At 46.6% G+C, this 15,083-nt stretch overlaps 1 protein-coding gene across 7 annotated transcripts in view; it reads left to right on the top strand.

Moving 5' to 3' along the window:
• The first annotated feature begins 5,828 nt into the window (after positions 1–5,828).
• NVL (nuclear VCP like) overlaps positions 5,829–15,083 on the top strand; it is a 90,770-nt gene continuing 81,515 nt past the window's right edge. For 3 of the 7 annotated variants that reach the window (XR_003965840.1, XM_030302106.1, XM_030302102.1), the window contains exons 1-4: positions 5,830–6,291; positions 10,738–10,811; positions 12,567–12,619; positions 12,701–12,800. Coding sequence is in view for 6 of the 7 variants with exons in the window: in XM_030302106.1 (XP_030157966.1) it covers positions 6,235–6,291; positions 10,738–10,811; positions 12,567–12,619; positions 12,701–12,800 (284 nt within the window). In the remaining variant the exon portion in view is untranslated. Of the gene's footprint in view, positions 6,292–10,737; positions 10,812–12,566; positions 12,620–12,700; positions 12,801–15,083 lie in introns of all 7 variants that reach the window. The other 4 variants (XM_030302107.1, XM_030302105.1, XM_030302104.1 and 1 more) reach the window with 4 other exon arrangements.

The following is a 15,083-nucleotide window of genomic DNA, read 5'->3' as shown; positions in this document are numbered from 1 at the left end:
GTTTGAGCCCCGCGTGGGGCTCGGTGCTGACAGCTCGGAGCCCGGAGCCTGCTTCGGTTTCTGTCTCCCCCTCTCTGTGCCCCTCCCCCGCTCATGCTCTCTGTCTCTCTCTCAAAAATGAATAAACATTTTTTTTAAAAATTAAAAAAAAAAAAGAGAGCAGGTGCTGAGTTCTCCTTCAGGAAATGGGCTCTTCCTGGCCATTTGTCCCTCCATATTCATCTGGGACTCAACTTCGGAAACTCCTCCGAATAACCTACATTGTCTCAAATTCATGTTGATTCTGACTGACAGAAACTTCAAGTAACGGTGCTTTAAGCAATAAGTCAGTGTACTTTTTCTCTCCGTTCCTGGAACAGGCAGAGGTGTTAGGACCTATGCTCACTCTCTCGACCAGAAACTTCCAACACAACCAGTCTCTGCCCTCCCAAAGGTCCTTAACTGTAACGTTCTCACAGTTTTCCCCTGGCCGCTTGGACAGAAGCAGGTGCCCTCTTACTGTGGACACCCGAGTACACTGTTAATTACTTCAGCCCGTTCATTCACTTTCCCAACAATCATCCATCCAACACCTTCTTCCAAAGGGACCATTCCAGGGGCTGTGAAAGCCTTGCTAGTTCCCATTATTATTTTTTTAATGTTTATTTCTTGAGAGACAGCAAGCTTTTGCGTGAGCGTGAGCACGCAAAGGGCAGAGGGAAAGGGCAGAGAGAGAGACAGAGAGAGAATCCCAAGCAGGCTCCACGCTGTCAGCACAGAGCCTGAGGTGGGGCTCGAGCCCACGAACCGTTGAGATCATGACCTGAGCCGAAATCAAGAATTAGACGCTTAACTGGCTGAGCCACCCAGGCGCCCCTATTTCTTATCATTCTAACTATACATTTACTGTTTGCCAGTCTGGGGCCTGCCCCTCTCCCTGGAACATTAAGCTTCAGGACCATAATCTGTTTGACAGTCACTGTATCCTCACTACAGCACAGACCCAGCAGAGAGTAGATGACAAACATTTGTGGATTTAATACACAAAATGTCAGCTCAAAGTATTATTTTCATTTTACTTAAAATTAGGGACATGAGGGGCGCCTGGGTGGCGCAGTCGGTTAAGCGTCTGACTTCAGCCAGGTCACGATCTCGCGGTCCGTGAGTTTGAGCCCCGTGTCGGGCTCTGGGCTGATGGCTCGGAGCCTGGAGCCTGTTTCCGATTCTGTGTCTCCCTCTCTCTCTGCCCCTCCCCCGTTCATGCTCTGTGTCTCTCTGTCCCAAAAATAAATAAAAAACGTTGAAAAAAAAATTAAAAAAAAAAAATTAGGGACATGAAAGGTGCGTGGGTGGTTCAGTCGGTTGAGTGCCCAACTTTAGCTCAAGGCATGATCTCTCAGTTCATGGGTTCAAGCCCCACATCGGGCTCTGTGCTGACAGCTCAGAGCCTGGAGCCTGCTTCGGATTCGGATTCTGTGTCTCCCTCTCATGCTCTGTCTCTCAAAAATAAATAAGTGTTAAAAAAATTAATTTTAAAAAACTTCTAAAATTAGAGTGAGGCAATCATCTCAAAGGAGGGAAAATTTTATAAGTTAAAAGAATTACTAGCCTTTATCAGATAAAAGAAATCAAGGTTTTTTTCCTTTCGTTTTTATTTTTTTAAGTCTATTTATTTTGAGAAACAAAGCACACGAGCAGGAGAGAACAGAGGGAGAGGGAGAGATTGAGAATCCCAAGCAGGCTCCGTGCTGTCAGCTCAGAGCCTGATGCAGGGCTCCAACTCATGAACCATGAGATCATGACCTGAGCTGAAGATGCGACGCTCAGCAGACTGAGCCCCCCAGGGACCCCCAAAGTTTTTCCTTAACCTGAGAAAGCAAGGATACAGACTCAGTCTCTAGCTTCCAGCAAGCAGGGAACATCCCTTGGGAACCTGGGTGAGACTCCAATGCCGTGCGTACTCTCGCCTTTTCTCCTTGTTCCTATCGTACATGGGGTGACCACGTAATGTACTGTACAAGCTGGAACTTTCTGAGATATCAGGTGAGAAACCCAATATACAAATGAACAATAGCCAGGCTACATATAAAAGCAAAACTCTGGGGGCGCTTGGGTGGCTCAGTCAGTTAAGCATCCACCTCTTGGTCATGATCTCACGGTTTGTGAGTTTGAGCCCCACATCAAGCTCTGTGCTGACAGCGTGGAGCCTTCTTGGGACTTTCTTTCTTCTTCTCTGTCTGCCCTTCTCTCACTTGCACTCTCTAAATAAATATAAATCAATCAATCAATGAATCAATCAAACAGAACTCTGCCTTACAACCTGCAGCATCCAACCCAGGAAGCCAGTAGTCTGGCTGATAGAACGCCAGAACCATTAATCTAACAAATAATCCGGGAGGCCAAACAATAAATCCTATTAACAACTGGCCCCACATGGCCAGGACTCCATTAATAACTGACAGTTTCCCTGGTTTTCGTCCCCACTCCCAACTTTAGGACCAACCACAAAAAGCCGAGTCCACGCCCCTAATCACATAGGATGCCCCGCTTCTATACACCCTCCTACAGCTGCCCCAGGCCAACAGCCTCCAACCAGGGCACCCCGGACGCCGTCCCTGTTTCAGCCACAAAGCTCCCCCACCCCTCCGCGTCCCTTTGAGTCTCTGCCAGAATGCAAGTGATGGTGGTGGCCTCCCCTGCTATTGCCGAGTTCTCAATAGTCTGCCTGTTCTCATGTGGGAGATTTTCATGTATTTCCACCAATTGCTACACTATTAATAACCATGCTGGATCAAGAGGTAAAAATCGGGACTATCCTAAGTCAGGATATAGATCACCCAAATTATAAAGCACAATTAGGCTGCCAGTGAGATACAAAGTTTGGGAGGGCCAAGGCGTGAAGCACAGGTGAAATGTGCCAGTACCACTAGGTGGGGTTGGAGGACATTCCAATTACTGCAGGAAGTTCTTGAGATCGTATGCACTCACTCAGGTTACTAGTCAGTCATCTTTTTGGTTTAGATGTATGATACTATTTAATCTGAACACTAGAATTGATGGAAGTTGTCTTCAGAGAAATAATTACTAGCAGGAAATCCACTGGAAAATGTTCAAGCGTACCATTATCAATACCTAGTATTAACTTATTTTCAATTACTGCCTGCTGCGCCTGATGTAGTAAAATGGTGAAAAACATAATGCTTGCCCTTAAGAAGTAGGCATTGTGGAAAAGTACTTCAGGTCTGTAGGGGTCACATAATTTGCAAATTTTCCCAGTGCAATATATTTTTTTTAATTTTTTAAATGTTTATTTGTATTTGAGAGAGACAGAGCATGAGTGGGGGAAGGGCACAGAGAAAGGGAGACACAGAATCCGAAGCAGGCCCCAGGCACTGAGCTGTCAGCACAGAGCCCGATGCGGGGCTCAAACTCACAGACTGTTAGATCATGACCTGAGCCGTCGGATTCTTAGCCGACTGAGCCACCCAGGTGCCCCTTTCCCAGTGCAATATTAAAATAACGGGCTACTTGTTCAAAAAGTTTTAAGAATTCCAAGGTGGAAACACTGTGTGTCAATTGTATTTCCAAGAAAAGAAGAAAGAAATCCTTTGATTAGGAACAATGAGAAATACTATATTGCTTAAAAGTAATACCTTCCTTTGACAGCCATACAAAAATTTTTAAAAAGCCTAAAATTCTAGTGTTTAGGGTATTAAATTTCTTAATTAAATTAGGGTTGACAAAAAGATGGTCAAAAAAATAATTATCAAAGATGGTGCATTTCATATCATATATTTTAAATGTTTAATGCTTTTAATGATGAAATACTGTGAATACTATTACATTAAGCAAAATACATTTTTTAAGTTTATTTATTTTTATTATTTTTTTTAACATGAACTTTATTGGCAAATTGGTTTCCACACAGTTTATTTTGAGAGAGAGAGAGAGAGAGAGAGAGAGAGAGCGCGCGAGCGGGGAAGGGGCAGAGAGAGGGGGAGAGAGAGAATCCCAAGCAGGCTCCACACTGTGAGCGTGCAGCCCAATACAGGGCTTGACCCACGAACCATGAGATCATGACACGAGCCAAAATGAAGAGTCAGACGCTTAACCGACAGAGCCACCCAGGTGCCCCAGCAAAATATTTCAGTTTATGTATTTGAGAGAGAGTGTGTGAGCACGAGAGAGTGAGGGAGGGCAGGGAGGGAAAGAGAATTCTAAGCAGGCTCCACACTGTCAACGCAGAGCCTAAACCGTGAGATCATGACCTAAACTGAAATCAAGAGGAGACACTTAACCGACAGAGCCACCCAGGCACCCCTAAGCAAAATATTTTTTTTTAATGTTTATTTATTTTTGAGAGAGAGAGAGAGAGCACGAGCAGGGAAGGGGCGGAGAGAGAAGGAGACACAGACCCCGAAGCAGGCTCCAGGCTCTGACTTATCAGCACAGAGCCGGATGCAGGGCTCGAACCCACGAGCTGTGAGATCATAACCTGAGCCGAAGTCGGACACTTAACCGACTGGGCCACCCAGGCACCCCTAAACAAAACATTAAAAAAAAAAACCACACACACATATAGGGGCACCTGTGCATGCACAGGTCATGCACCCATGAAGCCAGCCCTAAACGTAGAATAGTATTCTATGACAAATTACAGACTACAAACCATGCTGCTTTGTATGCAGTGTGATGCTGCTGGCCCCTTTAGCCTGCTTTTTTCTGTGTGATACATTTCACATGCACAGAATTAAATTACGTTTAAAAAGTTACTGGGCGTTGACTGTATTTGTGTTATTTACTGTATGAAATCTTCCCTAAAGCTTAATATAATCAAGTACATAAGTAACCTAATCATAAAAAAAGATATTGTAAAAAGGTATAATCGTAATTCTTTTGCTTTTCCCCACAAGACTCAAGGGCAGGGCAGGGACCGGAACTGGGAGGCACTCTAAATTTTTGTTCAGTGAGAGGAGGGTTCCCTGGGTGGAGATTGTAACGAAGGGAAGTATCTGGAAAGGCTGAAAGGGAGATGGTTAGTTAGGAATCTACAAGTCATAGACTGGCCAGGAAGGGCATGACAGACCAGCGGAGATGTCGGTGAGAGCAAAGAGCTGCGTGTGATCAACATGTCTATTAGCGTTACCTTCCAGGACAACCGGAAGCCTCGGAGCAGCAGGAATCCCTTGTTTCTTCATAGCTGAACCCAGTGCCTGGGACACAGCAGGTGCTCAGTACTGACGCGTAAACGCAGGCAATGCTGCTTAGCTGCAAGCAGGGTGCACACACAGTGAAGAAGTGAGGAATGAAGGCGGAGCCAAGTCAACCAAAGTTTTGAATACCAGCGTGAGCATCTATATGGATAAGGACCACTGAAAAGGGCAGCCACGTGATCTGCACTTCCGAGGGAAAAATTACCCCGCGGTACCTTGAGTAAGAAGAGTCATGTGTTCACGTCTCACAGCCTTCTGATTCCATCTCCACCCCCCCCCGACCCCAGCCTCAACACGCGATTAACCAAGCGAGCAAACGGAAACGAAAGCCGATAACTGCGAGCGCGTGTGTGTGAACGCTGTCCGTTTGTGTCTCTTTAACTGCATAAAACTTTACGGGCAAATACGGACGTTTACCAAAATTCTGGGCAGTTTCTAGGTCAAGCTGTAGTCCTGCACTGGACGTGCTGGACAAACCGGAGGCTTGACAGCCAGGTTTCCGAAGGCGGCGACCGCCGCCCCCCCCCCCCCCCCGCCGCGCACACCCGCCGGGCCCGCAGAGGGCCTCCCTGCGGGTTCATCCCGCCTTCACCGTCCCAGGCGCCCCAGGTTCGGGGTTTGCTAAGGTTGCAGCCAGGACCAAGGCGGCCTCGCGCAAGCTGCGGTCCGACCCCGACGCGCGAGCGGGAAGACGCAAGACGCTCGCCGGAAGCCCCAGCAGCCGCCACGCGCCCGTGTCCGCGCAGAGGGAACAATAAAGTTGAGCGTGTTCAAAAGGGGTCCTTGGCATCCAGGGCCCGCCGGACAAGCCTGCAGGATAGGCCGCCCGGAAAGTCCCGGGTGTGGGCAGGTCTCCTCGTCCTCGGTGGCGTTCTCCTCACTCGCGGTGGGACAGCGAAGGTACAGCGCCGGGGGACCGGCCCGGGCGGCGGGCGGGCGGGAGAAGGCGGAGGGGCCTGCCCGGCGATCGCCGAGGGCAACCCGGTGAGGATCCCGGTGCCCGTGGAGCCCAGCGTCCTGGCTGCGGCCTCCCGGACGCGCGATGAAGCCCCGGCCCGCGAGGTTCGTGGACAACAGGCTGAAGCAGCGAGTCGTGCAGGTGAGTATCGTGCGCGGCCCCTTCTCGGCGGCTCCCGGGCCAGCCTGGGCCAGCCGTCCGCCGCGGCCCGGGTCCTGGACGGGGTGCGGGCAGCCCTCCCTCCGCGGCGGGGCTGCCGGGGAACGGGGACGGGGCGGACCCTGAGGAGCCGGGGACCGGGCGGGTGTAGACCCCGAGGAGCCGGGGACCGGGCGGGTGTAGACCCTGAGGAGCCGGGGACCAGGCGGGTGCGGACCCTGAGGAGCCAGGACAGGGGCGGGTGTTTGGAGTGGGTTTGACGTTGTAATAGGTCCTTTGCATCTGGTTTTCTTGTTTTAAGTTTGAATTCACCTATTTTGAGAGAGAGGGAGAGAGAATCCCACCAGGCTCTGCACTGTCAGCGTAGAGCCTAATGCGAGGCTGGATCCCACGAACTGTGAGATCGTGACCCCAGCCAAAGTCAGTCGCTTAGCGGCCTGAGCCCCCCAGGTGCCCTGCCTAGGATTTGTCACTTTTGTAGCCCTGGGTAGACAGTCTGTGTGCTGAATGCCTTGCAGACGCACAGTCTGCAGACACTCGTAGGAGGAGAGGACCCGTTCCTTCACTTTGCACTTGGGGGTGAGGGGTGGGGGGGGAATGTATACTTTGTTTTTCTTTAATTTGCCAGCGCTGCCTCCTCCTTTGCGGATCAGTTTCTTCCACCAAATTCTAAATGTTGGAAGTGGCTTGAGTCCCTGTGCTGTTTCTCTGTCCTCTTACCTACTTCCTGGGGGATTTCATCCAATCTAAAACCCAAAAACACTACTTATTCACTAAAAATACTATAAACACGAAGCCCCATACAAACTCAGTTATAAATTAAATGAAGACATTCACTTTATTATTTTATTTATTATTGAGAGACAGAGAGCACGAGCATGGGAGGGGCAGAGAGGGAGACACAGAATCCGAAGCAGCTTCAGGTTCTGAGCTGTGAGCACAGAGCCCCACGCAGGGCTCGAACTCATGAACCGTGAGATCATGACCTGAGCTGAAGTCAAGGCTCAACCGACTGAGCCCCCCCAGGTGCCCCAAGACATTCACTTTAAATACTACCTATAGAGGTGCCTGGGGGGCTCAGTCGGTTGAGCCTCGACTTCAGCTCAGGTCATGATCTCACGGTTCCTGAGTTCGAGCCCTGCGTGGGGCTCTGTGCTGACAGCTCAGCTTGGGATCTGTGTCTCCCTCTCTTGCTGCCCCTCCCGCGCATGTGCACTCTCTCGCTCTCTGTCAAAGATAAACATTAAATTTTTTTTTTTTTTAGAAAATACTATCTATATATTCCTAGAGTTATGTCTCCAGTGTGGATTTTATCTTGAACACCCAGCTGCCCACTAAACATTTCCTCCTGAGTGTCTGACCAGTGCCTCCACCAACATATCCACACTGAATTTTTTTGTGTTCTCTCCAAACCTGTCCTTTCTTAATGTTCTCTGTATCAGTAAATGACACATTGTCAGGGCCAAAAATCTTAACAACCATTTTTACTCCTTTGTTTCACGTTTTTTTTTTTTTGTTTTTTTTTTTTTAACTTTAGAAGGAGAGAAAAGAGTGTGTGAGCAGGGGGCAGGATGCAAAGAAGGAGAGAGAGAGAATATTAAGCAGGCTCCGTGCTCAGCCCCAGCCTGACCTGGGACTCCATCCCATGACCCTGGGATCATGACCTGAGCCGAAATCAAGAGTTGGACAGTCAGCAGACTGAGCCACTCAGGTGTCCCTGTTTAGCTTCTATAACCAATTAATTAGCAATTTATTTGTATACTCCAAACCCAGCCACTCCTTTCCATCTCCACCTCTAACCATCTGTGCCCAAACCACCATCTCTCTTTCTGTCTCTCTTCTTTTTTTAGCGTTTATTTTATTTAGTCTGAGAGGGAGAGAGCAGAGAGAGGGAGAGAGACAGAATCCCGTGCAGGTTCCACCCTCCACACAGAGCCTGACGTGGGGCTCGAGCTCACAGTTCCGTGAGATCACGACCTGAGCCGAGATCAGGAGTCAGAGGCTTGGCCAACTGAGCCACCCGGGTGCCCCAAAACTGCCATCTCTTCATTAGACTCTGACAGTAGCCCCCTAGGTGAGCTCTGTGATTCTGGTTTTATACAAGGTCTGTCCTTCGTTAGGGCCGCCGGGGAGGTCCCTTTAAAGAGAGCTTGCAGGGCCGCACTCACAGAGCTCCGGGGGACTCCCAGAGAGGCTGAAGAAAACCCCTCCTACAGAGCCTGCCACGTTCTGGCCCCCGTCTCCTCCTTGCCCGTGTGTCCCTTGCTGTCCTGCCTGCTTCCGCTGTCCTGACCACACTGACCTTCGCTCTGGGAGCTCTCAGCTGGCTTTGGATGTTCCACCACCTGCTGCGTCACTTTACTCAGGAGGTGGCTCAGCAGTGACTCCCGATGGCTGGATGCAGTGGCCCTTGTCAGTCTTCACCACTTCACATTCTCGGTTTTCGCCTATTGTTATTACTTGGGTTCGTTATCAAAACACCAGGTTCTTGCGGTTTAAAATAGAAGGGACAGGGGCGCCTGGGTGGCGCAGTCGGTGAAGCGTCCGACTTCAGCCAGGTCACGATCTCGCGGTCCGTGGGTTCGAGCCCCGCGTCAGGCTCTGGGCTGACGGCTCAGAGCCTGGAGCCTGTTTCCGATTCTGTGTCTCCCTCTCTCTCTGCCCCTCCCCCGTTCATGCTCTGTCTCTCTCTGTCCCAAAAATAAATAAAAACGTTGAAAAATAAATAAATAAATAAAATAAAATAGAAGGGACAGAGGGTGTAAAAGAAAATGACTTGCTTTCATCTTCATGTCTGTAGAGGTCAGCATGGAGAGTTTATACATATGCCTAGATTTTATTCACACGGACGGGCTCATCCGCGTTGGTTCTGCTTGCTCTGTTCGCTTAGCGGTAGACTGTAGTCCTCTCCCCACACGTAGTGCGTTTGTCTCCGATTAACAAGGGTGTTAGTTACATGTTGCTGCATAACCACCCCCAAATTTAGCTGTTATTTCTGTTGCCGTCAAGGAACTGTTTGCTTGTGGAGATGAGACGTACACAAATATGTGTAATCCAACATTAATTGTAGCAAGTGACTACACGCGATAGGAGTCCAGAGAAGGGGAAGGTTCGCGGGAACGGTCCTGCTTTGTGTGTCTAGCCTCTTGTCACTGGAGGCATTTGTGCCAAGACCATTAGGGGTTCTTGGGAAGAAGCTGCGGTATGAAGGCAGGCATCCCTTGACGGGATAACCAGCAAGCCTGGACACGTGGAAGCTGACATTCTGGTTTGAAATCTGGCCCTGTAATTTACGCGCTCCCAAGTAATTAGCCTTTTATTTTATTTATTTATTTTTTCAACGTTTTATTTATTTTTTGGGACAGAGAGAGACAGAGCATGAACGGGGGAGGGGCAGAGAGAGAGGGAGACACAGAATCGGAAACAGGCTCCAGGCTCCGAGCCATCAGCCCAGAGCCTGACGCGGGGCTCGAACCCACGGACCGCGAGATCCTGACCTGGCTGAAGTCGGACGCTTAACCGACTGCGCCACCCAGGCGCCCCAGTAATTAGCCTTTTAAAGGCTCTTAAACTTTCCCATCTATAAATTGGGAAGACTAACATCCACCTCATAGGATTGTGAGTGCTGCTGAAAGACTATGTGATGCAGCAGGTGCACGGCGCACCAAGTTTCTTGGGAGTTTTTCGTGGTGCCTCCAGGCCAAAAGTAATACCTGCTAGGTCTGTTTATTAGGTAGTTACATTCAAGCCACTTAGTGACTATATAGTCCAAGTAACTTAGTAGCTTTTTGAAAAAATAACATGTAAAAATGGAAGGAAAATTAACATAGTTGTATTTCATTCTTAACTGATCACACGAATGGGATTTGTATGCCTATTGGATCAGATTGACCCTGCCGTTCTCATTTCCTGTTCCACATTCATTTTTGCATGGGATTTACTTACAGCAACGGCTAAAAACCCAGTTTTGTAAAAATATGACACCATCAAAAGGTGATTTAATATTGAAACCATGAATTTTCTCAGGCTGGAAGTCCCTGCAGTGTTGGACGGGTGGCAAATGTTATATGTTCCCTTAAATTCAAAATAGCCTTTGATGCCCTTGTGAGTTTGGTGCTTTGTTCTGGGGTATTTGGGAATTTAGGATACAGTAGGCGCTCACTACCTATAATAATAACCAAAATAAACAGCTACCAAAAATAAACAGCTATTCTAATTGTTGCTATTGTGTCATCATAGCGATTAATAATGTTAATTAAATTCTCTGGTTCCAGACTTGACAATTATTTAGTAACTTTTATTTATGTTTTTGATACGCTTAATAATGAATTTACATTATAGCATAACATGTTTGAGTAGCTCAATCTCTGATTAAAATCTGAGTTTGAAAGATTGAGTGTTGAATATTTGTTGTATTTTCTGTTTCAGTACCTCACCAGTAACAGATGTGGCAAATATGTGGACACTGGAGTTTTAGCATCTGATTTACAAAGAATGTACAGGTAAAGAGATGTAGTCTCCAGATTCTTGCCTTCCTTTCCTACCATTTTGAGTTTCCATCTCGCCCAAATTTTCAGTTGATATTATCGCTGCTGGCATTAGTTCACCAGTCCATAGGTTCAGAATTCAGTTATACAAAGATTTATCAGGTACCTGTTATGTGCAACGTGCTGTCCTTGTTACTAAGGGCAATGGCTGCTGCTTCTCTTTCAGTACCTTCCAGACTGGTCAGCAGTGTGGCCTCTTCTCGTATCTCATTAAAGGATTAAAACCAGTAGGCATGGTCTGCCTGAGCTTCCTGGCTACTTTGAAACATCTCTAGGCTTCCTACTAAAGATTCCGTTTTTCTCTTGTGTCTCTAATCCCACCCCTCCTGATAGGTCACTCCGTTAATTATTACCACTTTGTATATTTCAAAGTCTCCTGTTTTTTCTTCTCAGTATATTAGTTTGCTAGGATTGCCATAAAAAAGTATCAGAGGCTGGGGAGCTTAAACAACAGAAGTTTAAGTCCTCACAGTTGTGAATGCTAGAAGTTAATGGTCACTGTCTCTCCTTGCATTACAGATGGCTATCTTCTCCCTGTGTCCTAACATGGTCTTTCCTTTGTGTGTCTGTCTGTATTCTAATCTCTTCTTGTGTTATTATTTTTTTAAGATTTTATTTTTAGGGGCGCCTGGGTGGCTCAGTCAGTTAAACGTCCGACTTCGGCCCAGGTCATGATCTCACACTTTGTGAGTTCGAGCCCCGCGTCGGGCTCTGCACTGCCAGCCGGAAGCCTGGAGCCTGCTTTGGATTCTGTGTCTCCCTCTCTCTCTGTCCCTCCCCAGCTCATGCTCACAGTTTGTCTCTGTCAAAAATAAATAAACTTAAAAAAATAAAAATTAAAAAAAAAAAGGAAAAAAAAATATTTTTAAGTAATCTCCATACCCAAAGTGGGGCTCAGACTCACAACCCTGAGATCCAGAGTCAGGCGCCCCTCTTATTCTGGGGTGCCTGGGTGGCTCAGTCAGTTAAGTGTCCAACTCTTGATTTTGGCTCAGATCATGATCTCATGGTTCATGGGATTGAGCCCCGTGTCAGTCTCTGTGCTGGTACTTTGGGGCCTGCTCGGGATTCTTTCTCCTCTTCTCTCTCTTCCCCTCTCCAGCTTGCACTTACTCTCTCAAAATAGAACAGAATAGGATAGAATAAGATAAAAGTCATGTAACCCCTCTTATCCTGATTACAATACCAGTCGTATTGGATTAATTTGCTTCAGTGCTCTGTCCTGTGGGCCCACTAGGATGGCTGCCCTGCCCTGCCCTTTGGAACCGAGGAGACCGTGCCACTCCCCGGGCCCATGCCGCTCCCCGGGCCCGTGCCCCCTGGGCCGATGGTGGTGGTGGAAACCCTGCCAACCTCTGAGCTTCCTTCTGAGGCGTTCATCCCTTTTCTTGAAGGATAACACATGTCTACAGCTGGATGGCCCCTCTCCTGTAGAATCCCAGAAGTCCAGCCACCTTCCTTCATTTCATCCTCCCTGTCTCCTCCAGTACAAGCTACCTGGGTTTCTGATGCTGTAACCCCGTCTCTAACCAAAAAAAATTACAGTAGTGAAAATGTAAACTCAGAAGTTACTCAAAAATAAGCTTATGGTCGGTGTGAATTCAGTGACAGTTATATATTCATGCAAATTAATGGGATCAATTTAGATTGGTTTTAACAGGAAAATGTTGGCGGAGACCATTGTACTAAGCTTCTTGTTCTGTTTTTCAGTATAGACTATGGTCGAAGAAAAAGAAATGCTTTTAGGATTCAGGTAGAAAAAGGTGAGTCTTTTAGTGTTAGAGCTGAATTATTAATGAAGTTAAAGAATTGTTTTAGCTCACGACTATTTCTTTTTGTTTCAGTATTTAGCGTAATTACCAGTGAGAAAGAGCCTAAGGATCTAACAGAATTAGAAGATGAGCATCTGGCCAAAAGAGCAAGACAAGGTGAAGAGGAAAACGAGTAAGGATTACAGAAAAGGGGGTGACTTGAAAACCATGAACCTGATCACATACATTGCCAGTTGTGAAATTTTCCGTGGCTTTTCCTTGCCAGCGAGGCTGTGCAGAATACCTGACCTCTCCAGACCTTTGCTTTGGGCACACTGAATGCTCACTATTGCCCAGAGAGGTTGGATTCTTTCTTTGTGCCTTTGTATGAGTGGTTTTCTGTAGCTGGAGGGTTCATTCCCATTAGGAACTCCCACTCAGCTTTCAAGAGGCCACATTAGTGCCTTTGTGGGGCCTTGGCTTCCTGAGTATTTCCTTAGCTCCTGGTTACAGATGTTTGTTATGATGCTTATCATACGGCTTGAGGTTGTTTGTATTGAGAGTTTTTATCATGAATCGATTTTACATTTGTTAAATACTTTTTTTTTTTATTTTTTTTTACATTTTATTTATTTTTGAGAGAGACAGAGCACAAGTGGGGGAGGGGCCGAGAGAGAGGGAGATACAGAATCTGAAGCAGGCTCCAGGCTCTGAGCTGTCAGCACAGAGCCCGATGTGGGGCTCGAACCCACGAACTGTGAGATCATGACCTGAGCCGAAGTCAGTTGCTTAACTGACTGAGCCACCCAGGCGTCCTGTTAAATACGTTTTATGCACTTAATGAAAGATTCTGTTATGGTTGTCTCCCTTTGTTCTGTTGGTGAATTACATTAATTTTTGAGTGCTAAGCCAGTCATGTATCCTGGGATACACCCAACTTGGTCCAGATATATTATCCTTTTTTGTATATTACTAAATCATTTTGCTAATCATTTTTGGAGATGGTTATGTTTGTATTCATAATGGTCTGAATTATTTTCTTTTTTGCAGTGTCTTTGTCAGGTTTTGGTGTTAGGGTTATGCTGGCTTCATATTGTTTGGAAAATGTTTTTTGTCTCTATTTGACAAAAAAATTAGTATAATGTTACTGTTACTGCTTTCTTAAATAGTTTGTTAGAATTCATCTCAGCCTGGAGGCTTCTTTTTGGAAAGGATTTAGATAACAGTTTTGTTAGACAAAGAACTCTTCCTATTTTTCTGCTTCTATCAGCTTTGGTAAGTTGTACTTTTAAAGAAAGTTGCCCATTTCATCTGAAGTGTGGAATTTGTTGGCTTAAAGTTTTCAAGATATCCTCTCGTTTTTCCTTTTTTTTTTTTTTTTTTAATTTTTTTTTCAATGTTTATTTATTTTTGAGAGACAGAGCGTGAGTATGGAAGGGACAGAGAGAGGGAGACACAGAATCTGAAGCAGACTCCAGGCTCTGAGCCGTCAGCACAGAGCCCGACGCAGGGCTCAAACCCACGAACCATGAGATCATGACCTGAGCTGAAGTCGGACTCTTTTTTTTTTTTTTTTTTTTTTAACGTTTATTTATTTTTTTGAGACAGAGAGAGACAGAGCATGAACAGGGGAGGAGCAGAGAGAGAGGGAGACCCAGAATCCGAAACAGGCTCCAGGCTCTGAGCTGTCAGCACAGAGCCCGACGCGGGGCTCGAACCCATGGACCGTGAGATCATGACCTGAGCCGAAGTCGGACACTCAACCGACCAAGCCACCCAGGCGCCCCCGAAGTCGGACTCTTAACCGACTGAGCCACCCAGGCGCCCCTCGTTTTTCTTTTAATGTTTATAGGATCTGTGGTGATAGCTCCTTTTCACCTTATAGCCGCATTGCTGCCTTTTCGTTTGGATTTACCATTATTTTCTTAACTAGTTCCACACTCGTGGACAGTTGGTTGTTTCCAGTATTGCACTATCGTACACACAGTAAATAATCCTGCAGCACATATATCTTTGTATATATATATTTTTTTTAATGTTAAATTCTTGAAGTGGTATTGCTGGGGTCAAAGATGTCTTTTTCAGAATCCTGTTACATTTGGAGTTCTTTTCCCAAAAAAGTTGCCTCAGTTTATATTCCCAGCAACTTTGTATAAAGACTTCAGGGTGCCTGGGTGACTCTGTTGGTTGAGCGTCTGACTCTTGATTTAGGCTCAGGTCACGATCTCGCGGTTTGTGTGTTCAAGTCCTGCTGACAGTGTGGAGCCTGCTTGGGATTTTCTCTTCCTCCCTGTCTGCACCTCCCTTTGCTGTCTTTCTCTCTAAATAAATAAATAAATAAACTTAAAAAAAAAAAATGGAGTGTGTTTCTCTGTACCTTTGCAATCCTAGTTACACTGTTATGTAATCTTTGCCAGCTTCCTAGGCAAAAATTGATGTTTTTATTTGTAGTTTTTTGATAACTAGTGAGATTAAA

This window comes from Lynx canadensis, chromosome F1 (genome assembly GCF_007474595.2).
Source record: "Lynx canadensis isolate LIC74 chromosome F1, mLynCan4.pri.v2, whole genome shotgun sequence".
In the NCBI taxonomy this organism is placed as follows: domain Eukaryota; kingdom Metazoa; phylum Chordata; class Mammalia; order Carnivora; family Felidae; genus Lynx; species Lynx canadensis.
Note: the sequence above shows the minus strand (reverse complement) of the source record. Positions and strands in the feature narration are given on the sequence as shown.